This window comes from Cnephaeus nilssonii (assembly GCF_951640355.1).
Source record: "Cnephaeus nilssonii genome assembly, chromosome: 10".
Lineage (NCBI taxonomy): Eukaryota > Metazoa > Chordata > Mammalia > Chiroptera > Vespertilionidae > Cnephaeus > Cnephaeus nilssonii.
In genome coordinates, this window is record NC_137081.1 from 43,590,281 (window position 1) to 43,604,408 (window position 14,128).

The following is a 14,128-nucleotide window of genomic DNA, read 5'->3' on the forward strand; positions in this document are numbered from 1 at the left end:
GCCACGCCCACCAGCCAATCAGGGCGAGTATGCAAATTAACCCCAATCCAAGATGGCTACAGCCACAGAGAGCAAGGTTTCCCAGGTAACAGAGGAAGCCAAGCTTTCCATAGCCATTGCAGGCCTAAGCCTCCACTCAAGCTACAAAGTTTCAATTATAGAAGGTAAACAAATTCAAACAAATGGCAGCAGAATGGAGCTTGAGAGAGCAGGTCAGGGTTGCCGGCGGCAACAGGGGAAGCAAAGCTTTCCGCACACCCTGCCCGGGCTCACCCGCTTAAGGCTACAAAGTTTCAATTGTAGAAGGTGAATTAACTGCCACAGAAATGGCTGCTGCCCCAGAAATGGCTGCCGCCCCAGGCTACAAAGTTTCAATTGTAGAAGGAAAATAAATTCCAGATACCAGGGCCTCCCCTTGGGTTGCCAGGGGGCGTGGCCGGCCTGCAAACCACCATAGGCCCCTCGCTCAGGCCGCCCCACACCCTAAGAGAACCCCCACCCTTATCTGTGACACCCTTCAGGGCAAACCAGCTGGCCCCCACCCCTGTACCAGGCCTCTATCCTATCTAATAAGAGTAATATGCAGATTGATCATCACTGCAACACACAATATAGCTGCCCCCATGTGGTCAAAGATCCTGCCCCCATGTGGACACAAGATGGCCACCACAAGATGGCCAGCAGGAGAGGGCAGTTGGGAGGCACCCGGCCTGCAAGGGAGGGCAGTTGTGAGGGACCAGGCCTGCAAAGGAGGGCAGTTGGAGGCGATCAACCCTGCAGGAGAGGGCAGTTAGGGGTGACCAGGCTGGCAGAGGAGGGAAGTTGGGGGCAAACAGGCTGGCAGGGGAGCAGTTAAGCATCAACCAGGCTGGCAGCGGAATGGTTAGGGGGTGATCAGGCTGGCAGGCAGAAGCAGTTAGGGGCTATCAGGAAGGCAGGCAGGCAAGCAGTTGGGAGCCAGCAGTCCTGGATTGTGAGAGGGATGTCCGACTGCCCGTTTAGGCCCGATCCCACCAGGATCGGGCCTAAACGGGCAGTCGAACATCCCTCCAGGAGTCCCAGATTGGAGAGGGTACAGGCTGGGCTGAGAGACAACCCCCCGCCGTGCACGAATTTCGTGCACCGGGCTTCTAGTGTTTGTGATAAGAAGAAAAGCAATTTTTAAAATTTTCTTAACTTTATGCAAGTACTCGGTAGCCAGTGGTGGGTTGTCCTTGGTAATGTTTGTTCAGATCCTTACTTGCTTCTTCCTGTCCCCTCTCATTTCTCATCCACCTGTGCCAGTTATTTCCATCCCTGGTTAGGGTGTAGGGTTGTGAATACCTTTGCACACATACTTGAGTTTCTACAGTGAGAACGTAAGCTTTCTAACCAAAATTTACATTTTGTCTGTCTTTCCATCCAGGTGGATCCAACCGAAGAGAAAGGGGTGCTCCCCCGCTTCCTCCCATCCCAAGGTGATCCCAGCCGGCCCTTCTCCGCCCGAGCCCAAGAGCTACTTCTGTTGTTACTGTCAAGAGCTGCACACCCTCCTCCCCTTGTCTTCCTTGTCCCTTTCAATTGGGAGTAGGGAAGAAGGGAGGGTGATGTGGGAATATGTGTGTGTGGGGGGTGGGAATCCAATGAAGAAATGCACCTAGATTTTTATTCTGTGTATATCCTCAAAGCTATTGCTTGCTTCAGCTACAGCCCACCAGTGCTGACTGCTTGGGTTCGACTAGCTTTTATGGCAAGTAGGCAGAGATGAACTGTGTCCCAGCTTTCAACCAACCAAATTCAAACATTCACTGCATGTTTGCCACAGATAACGTTAAAGTCCCTGAGAGCTGCTTGCTTCCATGCCATTTTTGCATGCTTGGCCTCCTGTCTGTTTCCAGGAACCACAGACCACCTACACAAGTTGCTGAGCAAGGGTGCACATGACATTTTTGTGGTTATAGATTATAATCTTTGGCAGCCTGAGGTAGGCTCTAGGACAGACTGTCCAATAGCAATATAGTGTGAGCCACATATACAATTTAAATATTTCCAGTAGCCACAATAACAAAGGAAAAGAAATAGGTGAAATTAATTTTAATATATTTTTATCCAAAATATCATTTTGACCTGCAATTAAAGTAACAACCATTAATGATATATTTTACTTTTTTTGTACTAATGTCTCAAAATCTGGTTTTGTGTTTTACACTTAAAGCACATCGCTATCTGGACTAGTCACATTTCAAGGACTCAGTGACCCCACATGGCAGTGGCTACCATGTTGGGCAGTGCAGGTCTAGAAGACAGAGGCTAGCACAAATACCTCCTGTTTAAAAAAAAAAAAAAAAGCACAATGATGTTTAGCAATTCAAGAGGTAACTAAAAATAAAGTTAGGACCCAACACCTTGCCTGGCAGACAGCATGACCTTAGATTGTGCTCCCTTATTTTCCCTCTTCCCTTAATATCTGTGTACAAGTGTTGCTTCACAGTCCCAAGGTCAGAAGTTACTCTAATAGGGTTTACAGTTACGTGGAATAAAGCCATTGCAAAGAAACTGAAAGCCTGTTGGGGCTTCTGGGCTCAGAACCAGCTGGCTGGAGCTCACCTGTCAGCTGGACTTCTGCCTTGCCCATTGGAAGAGGCCGCCCAGCTTGCTCCTCAGGCGGGGAGGCTTGTAGGCCCGGTAGTGGGGGTGGGGAGGGGGTAGTCAGGGAAAGGTAGCAAATCAGAAACTCAGAAGAAGGGACCAGATTTGGGTTGATGGACAAACTAAAAATCTAAATCTGATGCTTATGGGGTTGAGAGAAAGAGATTGCTACTGGAAATCAGAGGGAATTTGCTTTGAAACTATCCAAATGCAGCTATGCAAATACAGCTCCCGAAGGGACCTTAGGGAAGAGCCAGCCTTGCCTTTTTTTGTATGATTTTGTTTACAGACTTTACTGGGATTTTTCATCTAGCTATAGAGTTGGGGGGAAATTTTCCATTTAGTTATTTTATAACAGTTGATTATGTTTGAAATTACCATTACTTGTTTTTCAAAAGCACATGGTCACAAATGTATATGTATATCTACCTAAAGTTTGTATCATGGCTTCAGTGTATTATTCAACTGTGACGGAGAGATGCTAACAAGAAATCAATCCAAAGAAAATTTTGAAAGAAGCATTCCTATTTATAGAAGAAATAATTGTTTCATTTATATAAAAGCAAAAGAACTTAGAGTTCTATTAAATGGGATGTCTAAATAATTATGATGTTGCCCATTTGAATATACTATATTTTTATAACTTTTCTTGCCAAAGTCCTGGGCTTAGTACATTAGAGAACTTGGGTCCCTCCCTCCTCTACCATTCATTTGTCTTTTAGGCACTTGGGGTCCTTTACCCAAAGAATAAAAAAATATAAAGGTATAACAAGCTTGGCAAAGTATTTCCTCCCCCCCAAAAATGGTATTGCTCATATTTTGGTAATACAGCAACATCGTTTTATTTGGGATTCTTTGATCAGGTATCATTCTTGAATCTATAGTTGATTAAAATTCCTATGAGAAAGCCTAATGACCCACTTCAGAAAAGGGGCTTTGCTAGCAAATATGGCAGAGGAAAGTGTGACCCAAAAAAAGGGGGTCTGGACTTTGTACAGGGAAGTAGGAATGGCCAATGTCCTTGTATATCTCAACTTTGCAGGTGCCATCCTGAAGTCTGAAACAGGGTCACAACTCAAAGTTACTATTCACCAGGAGGGAGAGGCGTTAGAATGTGTTTTTTAAGTGAATGTTTCATGAATACACTTACATTCTTGCTTTGAAAGTTAGCAACCTAATTGCATCCAAAACTTTGAATAAGTTCTATGCTAAAATTTTCAACTATGATAAATCACAAAACTGAATAATTTTCTTCCCTGAAATCAGAGCTTACGTGTGTGTGTTTTTCCATAAATTTTCCAGGTAATGTATTCAAGATGCAATACAGTATTTTAACATTCACATATCATTTTATATTGAAATGTATTACAGTATTAAAATTCAGTGTTCGGTATTTATTTCACTATGCATTTTATTTAGTAAAAGCCTAGAAAATGTTTAATCCAATGGTGCCTTACTTTGTGATTGGAAAGAAATCAACTTTTTATGTCTAAGTAGCAGATTATTTGCATATTTGTAACAAACGGTTAGGCCTTTATATTTTAACTTGTAATACCAATTTTGTTATCTTAGTAACAGATATGGGATGGGATGATTGTTAAAGTGCCCTGAATTTTTTGGTATGAAATTAATTTTCCCCTGTTTATAGTCAGGGACTGTAAAGAAAGAAAAAACATTTTTCATACCACTGCACTATGTAAACAAACACATTTTGGTATCTAAGTCATGGGGATAGTTTAAATGGTACAGAGTCTATCCAAGACATCTGTGTCTTTGTAAGTTAGCCACAAAATAAATAAAAGCAGAATTATATGAGTGTCAACTGGTGGTTTTTATTTAAGTATTGTCTATGTAAATGTAAACAAAAAAGCAAGTGTTCTATTTTATACTCTGGTAAAGAAAGACATTTAAAAAAAGAAGAAGAAAATAAGGTCTCTATCGGTAAATATTCATCACATACACTTTCTAATACCTTGTTTTTCCTGAGAACCTGTCATCAAAATTTGTTGTCTATATTTGAGGCAGATGCTTCTACTCTGTGGTAAAGATGGATGGTGGAAGCAATGGAAGATGAAATCACAAAGACTAGCACTGACATTGATAAATATAGGAAAGGCCAATGGGAATGTAGGAGGCCTTCCCTCAGAAGACAGGACCAGATTTGGGTGGATGGGCAAAACTCTAAAAATCTAAATCTGATGCTTATGGGGTTGAGAGAAAGAAACTACTACTGGAAATCAGAGGGCATTTGCTTTGAAACTATCCAAATGCAGCTATGCAAATACAGCTCCTTAGGGAGTAGCCAGCCTTGCCTTTTTTTGTGTGATTTTAAATTAACAGCTGTGTATGTATGTGTGCCTGTACACATATCTCAGTATCCTATATAACAAAGAGGTAATATGCAATTAACCCTCACAAGATGGCTGCCTATGACCAGGCCAGCAGGGGGGTTAGTGAGGGATGGCCAAACGACTGAACAGCAGGCTGCTTGGGGCAACCAGGCCAGCGGAGGGGGTGAGGGGCAGTTGGGGGCAATTAGGCTGGCAAGGGGGGCAGTGAGGGGCAACTAGGCCGGCAGGGGTGGCAGTTAGGGGCAACCAGGCCAGCAGAGGAGGACAGTTGGGGGCAACCAGGCCGGCAGGGGGGGCAGTAAGAGGTGACCAGGCCGGCGGGGGGGGGGGGGCAGTAAGGGGTGACCAGGCAGGTAGGCAGGTGAGCGATTAGGAGCCAGCGGTCCAGGATTGTGAGAGGGATGTCCGACTGCCGGTTTAGATCCGATCCCTGGGATCGGGCCTAAACCGGCAGTCGGACATCCCCCAAGGGGTCCCGGAATGGAGAGGGAGCAGGCTGGGTTGAGGGGCCACCACCCCCCCATGCACGAATTTTGTGCACTGGGCCTCTAGTAGTATAATAGTTAAGAGATTAGGAAGACCTGGCTCCATCTCTTACTTAACTTCTCTAAGCCTGTTTCCTTATGTATAAAGTAAGCTATCTTACAGCATTAATAAGTGCACTAAATGATAACGCACTCACCCTGACTTCTCTAAGTGCTCAATAAGTGGTAGCCACTATTAGTATGAACTGAAAACAAATATTTATATAATGATCTCAAATTAACTAGAACTAAATTGACTAGAAGGGGATTTACTATTGTACTTTTAAAGGAAAGCAGTAAGAGCAGAAAAATTATCCCTATGAGAAATGCAAACAACCTCCAGACGAAAGTCACCTCAGGTGCTGTCAGCCCCTTATACTTCATAGGCCTGGGAAACGAAAATTCATGTTACTTCAGTTGTCAAAGGAATTATTATATTCAATTGGAAATCATAGAAATTGAGACCTGGAAAGAGCCTTATATAAGGGCAGCCTTGGAATTTATGACCCACAGTGGAACACTTTAAAGTGAAAAGGATGCTAATAATCGTTGCCTTGGCACCACAGATATAAGCCAGGGTTGCCCTGGCAAATGGGGCCATGTGGTCACCCCATTCAGAGGTCATCTAGTCCAACTCTGTGGCCTTACAGTTGGGTAAATTAAGGTCCCAAATCATATACTAATAGACAAGCAGTATGGCCCTTCATCATAACACACTCAGTTCTTTATAATCCTTCCTGTCACTTGCTAAAGTCTGTTTCACGTGTCTTTCACATTTACTGGAAAGAAAAGGACAAATGATAAGTTACAGAGTCAGAATGAGTCGTGGGTACATGAACCTGGATCTGAATCCTGGCTCTACCACTTGCTCCCTGAAAGGCCACAGAAAAGTTATTTAAGCCCCCTGAACTCTAGCTCCCTCGACTGCAAAATGGTTACGAAGCTTAAATAAATGTACAAAATATCTGGCACATGTCAGGCACTCAGTGAAAGTTCGTTCCATTCCATTTCCTAATCCTTTTGCCATCGAACCTAGGCCATATTCAGTAAAAAATTTTCATTGCATTCAAAGGAGTCTGATAAAATGTAATTACAGAATTCTTAGAATTATTAGGGAAACAAGTCTGGATGTTATTAGACAATGAGCTGAAATTTGTCTTAAATCTTCACTAGGACGATGCCTGCCAGAACACCTGCAATATCCATCATGGACTTCACATAAATGTGTTTTAGTTATCAGGAACTCCCACTTTTTTCCTGTTTGCTGTCTTTCTAGCAAGTTAGTAAGTTAAAGGTCACCTGTAAGAATGCTATCTATTTCCGTTAGGTCCCTGTAACAAACAGCAGCAGATAATTGGGAAAACCTTAATGCTATGGAGCTATTATATTCCCTGACATTCATTTTTACATTTATTCATTCAAATCATCAACAAACACTGACTATGATTTAAGCAAAGATACACATTCTACAACAGGGAAGTACTAGTCCTAGAACCAAGGGTGTATATTTAAATTCTAGATCCAATGAGAACTTCAGCCAGTAGGCACAACCCCACCCTAGCGCTGATTCTGGAATGTTCCTAACAACTGACACAGGGCTCTTGGGTAGGCTGTGTGCATGAAAGGGAAATTGCCTTGGTCTTAACGCTTGGAACAAAGGCATGGATAGGTCCCAAATGAGGCCCCCATGGAATAAATGGGAAAACATCAAACACAATAATGAAAACACAATTTTATACCATCAACACTCCATATAATTTTACTTATCTAGAAAACAACACTTCCATATTGTCCTCATTCTTCATCTAGCCGCCACCAATTACTGATTACCTACAATGCACGACAAATTGTGCTAAGATCTTTGTAAATATTATTGCCTGTGTTATTGTTGATCTTCGTGACTTTACACATGGAGAAATCAAAGCCTGAGTGGATTAGAAATCCTCAAGCCACTTGCCTTGAATAGATCCAGAATTCAAAATCAAGGCTGAGTAAATAAATTTGAATGATGAGTCGTAATATCATTGTCAACTTTTCATATCCAGCTTAAAAACATACTGACACTTCATAAAAGCAAGGACATTTTAATAAGGCAAAACAAGAAAAAGACCTAATCTTAGAATGAAACATAGTAGGCTCCATTGAACAAGTACAGCTTCAAGGAAAACTCACTGTGCATTGTCCTTATTTTCCTCATTGAGCTATGGACTGCTCTAGTCCTGCACCTGCGTTTACCACCCGGACACATTGATTGAACGTCTTTCAGTTCTTTGGTTCTTCACAGCTTGAGGGGTGGTCGTAATTCCTACCTTGAGGTTTTAAAGCAATGTTATATACCTGCACTTCTCAGCTCATCTTATCAGATACATGCTATCTTTTAAATGATCTCCAGGGAGCCAGTAAAATTCAGACATCATTTCATTAAACACTTGCAGACTTCTGAAAGTCCCCATCTCAGAATCAAACTGCAATGGGAATAATTTGCTCCCCTGTGTATCTCCCTTCATTAGCTGTGGGTTACTCCTTCCATTCATATTATAAATTTTTAGTATTTAATTTATTGATTACTCTTCTTGAAGTTGGAGAAGTCATGTGGCTCTTTTAAATTCTAAATAATAGGATTTGCTTTTCTATAATGGCCAGAAATAAAGTGTGTGTTCTTTGCCTAAGTCAGACAACCTAGCACTCATTCTCAGGAGAAATTGGGTTAGACATACTCAAAACAATTGAAATAAGTGGTTCTACAAGTTTAAAGCGTTTTCACATGCACTGCCTCATTTTTACCCCATAGCAGCCTGTGAAAGAGAAGCAAACCAATCTCTGATGTTATAAATGCTGGGTTCTGTCCCTGAGACATGACGAGACTCACAGCTGACAGGAGAAAGGAGCCAAAACTAAGCTCTTTCTGACTATTTCAATCACCCTCTTCAAATTGTATTTTTACCCTATTGCCTTCATTCATTTGATAAGTATTACTGAGCAACTTCTCAATAGTGAGAAGGCCAAGGGTTAGCCATGCTGAATATACAAAGGTCAGTATCCTATCTAATAAAAGAGCAATATGCAAATTAACCATCACTCCGCTACACCCACCAGCCACGCCCACCAGCCAATCAGGAGCCAGTATGCAAATTAACCCAACCAAATGGCTGCGGCCACGGAGTGAACAGGAGGCTTGGGTTTCCCAGGCAATGGAGGAAGCCAAGCTTTCCACACACCCTGTTGGACCCAGGCCTCCACTCAAGGCTACAAAGTTTCAATTATAGAAGATAAATAAATCCCAACAAAAATGGCTGCGGCCACGGAGCAAGCAGGAGGCTTGGCTCCGCTCAAGGCTACATAGTTTCAATTGTAGAAGATAAATAAATCCCAGATACCAGGGCCTCCGCCTGGGTCACCGGGGGCATGGCCAGCCTGCAAACCACCACAGGCCCCTCGCCCAGGCCGCCCCATGCCCCAAGGGAACCCTCACCCTGATCCGGGACATCCTTCAGGGCAAACCAGCTGGCCCCCACCCATGCACCAGGCCTCTAGCCTATCTAATAAAAGAGTAATATGCAAATTGACCATCACTCCAACAACAAGATGGCTGCCCCCATGTGGTCAAAGATGGCTGCCCCCATGTGGACATAGATGGCCACCACAAGATGGCCAGCAGGGGAGGGCAGTTGGGAGGGACCAGGCCTGCAAGGGAGGGCAGTTGGGGGCGATCAAGCCTGCAGGGGAGGGCAGTTGGGGGGGACCAGGCCAGAAGAGGAGGGAAGTTGGGGGTGACTGGGCCTGCAGGGAAGGGCAGTTGGGGGAGACCCAGGCCTGCAGGGGAGAGCAGTTGAGAGGGACCAGGCCTGCAGGGGAGGGCAGTTAGGGGTGACCAGGCCTGCAGGGGAGGGCAGTTAGGGGCAAACAGGATGGCAGGGGAGCAGTTAGGCATCAATCAGGCTGGCAGCGGAGTGGTTAGGGGGTGATCAGGCTAGCAGGTAGAAGCAGTTAGTGGCCGTCAGGAAGGCAGGCAGGCAAGCAGTTGGGAGCCAGCAGTCCTGGATTTTAAGAGGGATGTCCAACTGCCCGTTTAGGCCCAATTGCTGTAGGCCCGATCCCTAAACGGGCAGTCCCAGATTGGAGAGGGTGCAGGCTGGGCTGAGGGACACACACCCCCGTGCATGAATTTCGTGCATCGGGCCTCTAGTATCACATAATCCCCGTGTTTCAGGGAGCTTAGTCTTTGGAGGGACTGAGGCAAATACACAAATAACTACAGAACGAGGCAGAATATATGTGCTATGTAAAAGCTTGAAATAATGCATTACAACGATCCAAAGCAGGTACAACTCCTATGAAATTGGCTGAGCTTTACCATCTCACACTCATTCATTTTCTTTCTCTTCCTAAGTCAGACCTGCAGTGTTTCTCAAAATGAAAGGTAAGGACCACCTACACCAGAATCACCTGGAGTGCTTGTTGAAAACATATTCCTGTGCCTGGCTGCTGTGGCTCAGTAGCTTAGCACTGACCTGTGAACCAGGAGGTTAAGGTTTGATTCCCGGTCAGGGCACATGCCCAGGTTGCAGGCTCGATCCCCAGTGTGGGACATGCAGGAGGCAGCCAATCAATGATTCTCTCTCCCTCTCTCTTCCTCTCTGAAATCAATAAAAATATATTTTAAAAAAAACAACAACACAGAGTCCTGGGCTCCACCTCGGACCTACCAATATAAAAATAACAAGCTTAAAGGTCATTCTGATGCACATTCATGATCCAGACCCACTGTTCTAAATGTTTGCCTTGCATTTGGGCCTTTAAAGAGATTGTATTCATATATAGAATATTTGAAATAATATTAAGATTAAATCACAAGATGGCATTTACTTTTTGTCATACTCATTGACTCCATTTAACACTACCCCATGTATGCTGATTCAATAAAATATTATTTGTCTCTAAAATACTTTAACAGTTATCTCTAACTCTATTTATCTATCTAATAGTCTATTACCAAACTCTGTGATGCAGTTTTCTCATGCTAAGAGCTACCTTACCCTCTCAGCCAAAGAAAAACTGTGTAATGACAACACTGCACAGTCCTGGCCAGTAAGCTTCATCTCTCTGTTAAGTTTGTGTTCTGTGTTATCTTGAATTAAGTGTGCTTGCAGTGGGTTCTCTCTCCATACCATTTTCTGGTGAGTCCTTATAAATAACTGTGACCCATAGGGCTATCAAAAGATCATAGTTTCACCCTGGCCAATGTTGTTCAGTGACTAGAGTGTCAGCCCTCATACCCAGTTCGAGTCCCATTCAAGGGTATGAACCTGGGTTATAGGTTGGATCTCCAGCCCTGGTCGGGGCACATATGGGAAGCAACTAATCGATGTGGCTCTCTCACACTGATGTTTGTTTCTCTCACTCTATCTCTCTCTCTCCTTCCTTTTCTCCTTCCCTTCCACTCTCTCTAAAAATCAATGGACAAAATATCCTCAAGTGAGGATTAAAATAATCTATAATAAAAGCATAATATGCTAATTAGACCGGACATCCTTCCAGACGTCCTTCCAGACAAAGCCGGGGCTGCAAGGGAAGCCTGGGTCCTGGGTGCCTGCGGGTGGCCAGAGGGAAACCAGCCCAGGTCCCTGGTGCCAGAGGGAAGCCAGCAGCTGGGGAAAGGAAGGCCTACTCTTGCACGAATTTCGTGCATTGGGTCTCTAGTCTATATATATAAAAGCCTAAGTGACTGTCTGACCGGCCGGTAGCTATGATGAGCACTGACCACCAGGGGGAAGATGCTCAACGCAGGAGTGGAAACCATAGGCGTGGAAATATGGAACAGACTGATGAATCTCAGAGGGAAGGGTGGAGGGCAGGAAGAGATTAACCGAGGATCTTATATGCATACTAGAGGCCTGGTGCACGAATCCCTCAGCCTGGCCTGTACCCTCTTGCAATCCAGGACCCCTCAGGGGATGTTGGAGGCCCAGTGCATGGATTCATGCACCAGTGGGGTCCTTCGGCCTGGCCTGCGCCCTCTCGCAATCCAGGACCCCTTGGGGGATGTCAGAGAGCCGGTTTTGGCCCGATCCCCATCAGTGCATTAATCCATGCACTGGGCCTCTAGTCTAGATATATAAAAGGCTAAGTGACTGACCGTACATCCGTCTGACTGTCCGACCGACCAACCAGCCAGTACATATGACATGCACTGGCAATTTAAAAATAAACGTTGACTCTTGCACGCACGATACATTGGTATAAAGCTCTCACTGGCACCAATCACATGTGTGTGTGTTTCGATCTGTCATTGTCGATCGTGAATTTGGTTGTTTTTGTTGACATTTTGAAGCTGAAAGAAAGCGATGTTGTCAACAGAATGTCTGAAGACCAACTGTTGGCACAACTGTCCCTGTCTAACACTGCCTCCCATTTAAATTAATTCGAAGACAGCTTCCCATGATGCCAGCCTTTGCGATGACTATTAACAAATCACAAGGACAAACTCTAGACAGAGTTGGAAATTCCTGTCTGAACCTGTTTTCGGACATGGGCAGTTATATGTTGCTTTCTCTCGAGTTCAAAGAGCATGTGACGTTAAAGTTAAAGTTGTAAATACTTCATCACAAGGAAAATCAGTCAAGCACTCTGAAAGTATTTTTACTCTTAATGTGGAATACAGGGAGATATTAGTATAAGTTTAATCAATTTATCAGTCATTGTTTTTATATCATGTTTCTGTTGTTTTTATATCATGTTTTTGTTGTTTTTATATCATGTCTTTGTTGTTATATCATGTTATTGTTTTATTCATCAATTTATATATTATTTTCATATACATTTTACTAATTTTCTATCATCTCTGACACTTTTATTATAAAGAAAGGGCGAATAGCGATATTAAAATATTTCTTCTAATTAATTTTCTTTCAATATGCACAAATCCGTGCACTGGGCCACTAGTAATAAAATAAAATCAGTTCTGCCATCAAGAAATATAGAAGAGCATCATGTTGGATGTTAACATTTTTTTAAGCAGCTCAAGATGGCTGTGAGGAAATGGCTGTAACAGGGGAAAGAGCAGGAAAGATTCAGACCGGTGTAATTCCTTTGACATCATGAAGAGTATCACAAACATCCCGCCTACCAGAGAGGATGAACTAACAATTATGACTGGTAATGGGAAGAAACTATGGCTTGTGAGCAAAGGAGATTTAAAGAAAAAAAGAAAATCTACTTAAGAGGAACCCTTGGACTCAAGGACTTGACCAAAAGAGCCTGCTCACTTCGGCTCCCCTGAAACACACACCCCTGCAGTTAACAGGGAATGCTTACAGTGTGGCTGCAACTGCAGCCTGCATGCTTGCCCATGTTTCACTGTAGCCAATGAAAACAGTTACAAGATACCACAGCAGTGGTTCTCACACCTCAGAGAATCATCTGGAGGGCTTATTAAGAGAGTCCTGCCCTAGCTGGTTTTGCTCAGTGGATAGAGCATCAGCCTGCAGACTGAAGGGTCCCTGGTTCAATTCCAGTTGGGGGAACATGCCTGGGTTGTGGGCTTGATCCCCAGTGTGGGGCGTGCAGGAGGCAGCCAATCAATGATACTCTCTCATCATTGATGTTTCTCTCTCTCTCCCTTCCTCTCTGAAATCAATAAAAAAATTTTTAAAAAAGTCCTGCACCCCCCCCCCCCTGCTAAAGATTCTGATTTAGCAAGTCTGGGGTGGGGCCTGAAAATCTGCATCTTCTAGGTGATGCCGCTGGTTCAGACCACACTTTGGCACTGATCACTATCTGTAGTAATGGAACAATTTTCTTTGCATTAAACCAATATGTATTTATAGCATCAAACCTAAATACTGTGTCCATTCTTTGCATCATGGTTGAAGAAACTTAGCTGATTAAAGTAGAAAATCAGTGGGTATGGCACTGCTGTCCTTATAACATAATTATGTCTTATAATTACCTAATACTCCTCTTTAACCATTAATTATCTTTGTTGTTGTTTTTGCCTTGCCCACATATCATAGGGGGGAAGGGGATCCACATGTTAATTATGGAGTTTTAAAAATAAAATCAAAACAGCCAAATCATGAAAAAATAATTCATGAAAGCTGATAAGCCTTCACCCTTAATCATCATCTCAAGGTTAAATAATGATCAGAATTCTTTCAGTTGAAGTACTTATGTTGCATCTTGATGTTTGACTATCATATAAATATAACTGTGCTATTAGACTCTATTTTTCATTGCAGATGAAACTGATGCATCTTTGTGTGGTGTAGTCTGACATAGTAAAATTGTTACTCTCTAGGTAGGATATTCATAAAATGTCATTATTGTAATCAGAACAGCCTTTAAGCTCATGAGAGGGGGATTGTCAGATTTGTGATTGGCAGTTTTCAATCACTTCACATATAATAGAGAAACTTCTTAAAGCAGTCTTGGGAATTGTTAATGTCTTACAACAAAGGGTGATCAAACCACAAAGGGTGTTGGTAGATAGATGCTAATGAGAACTCCAGTGGCCTCCTCTGCCAGGCTTTGGGCAGGGCTGGTTACAGGGGACCTTTTAACATATTTCGTTCAGTTTGTTCACCAATAGGTTCAATAGCAGTGCTGATTGCTAGGAGAGTGCTTTGA

The 14,128-nt window shown here is 43.3% G+C and overlaps 2 protein-coding genes across 4 annotated transcripts in view; one reads left to right on the plus strand and one right to left on the minus strand.

Annotated features, from left to right (window-relative positions):
- WIPF1 (WAS/WASL interacting protein family member 1) overlaps window positions 1-4,440 on the plus strand; it is a 114,763-nt gene extending 110,323 nt beyond the window's left edge. For all 3 annotated transcript variants that reach the window (XM_079782391.1, XM_079782393.1, XM_079782392.1), the window contains one exon: window positions 1,406-4,440. In XM_079782391.1, coding sequence (XP_079638517.1) covers window positions 1,406-1,461 — 56 coding nt within the window. In that variant the 3' untranslated portion in view covers window positions 1,462-4,440. The remainder of the gene's footprint in view (window positions 1-1,405) is intronic.
- LOC307106173 (uncharacterized protein) overlaps window positions 1-14,128 on the minus strand; it is an 82,861-nt gene that overhangs the window by 10,968 nt on the left and 57,765 nt on the right. The gene's annotated exons all lie outside the window — the stretch shown is intronic.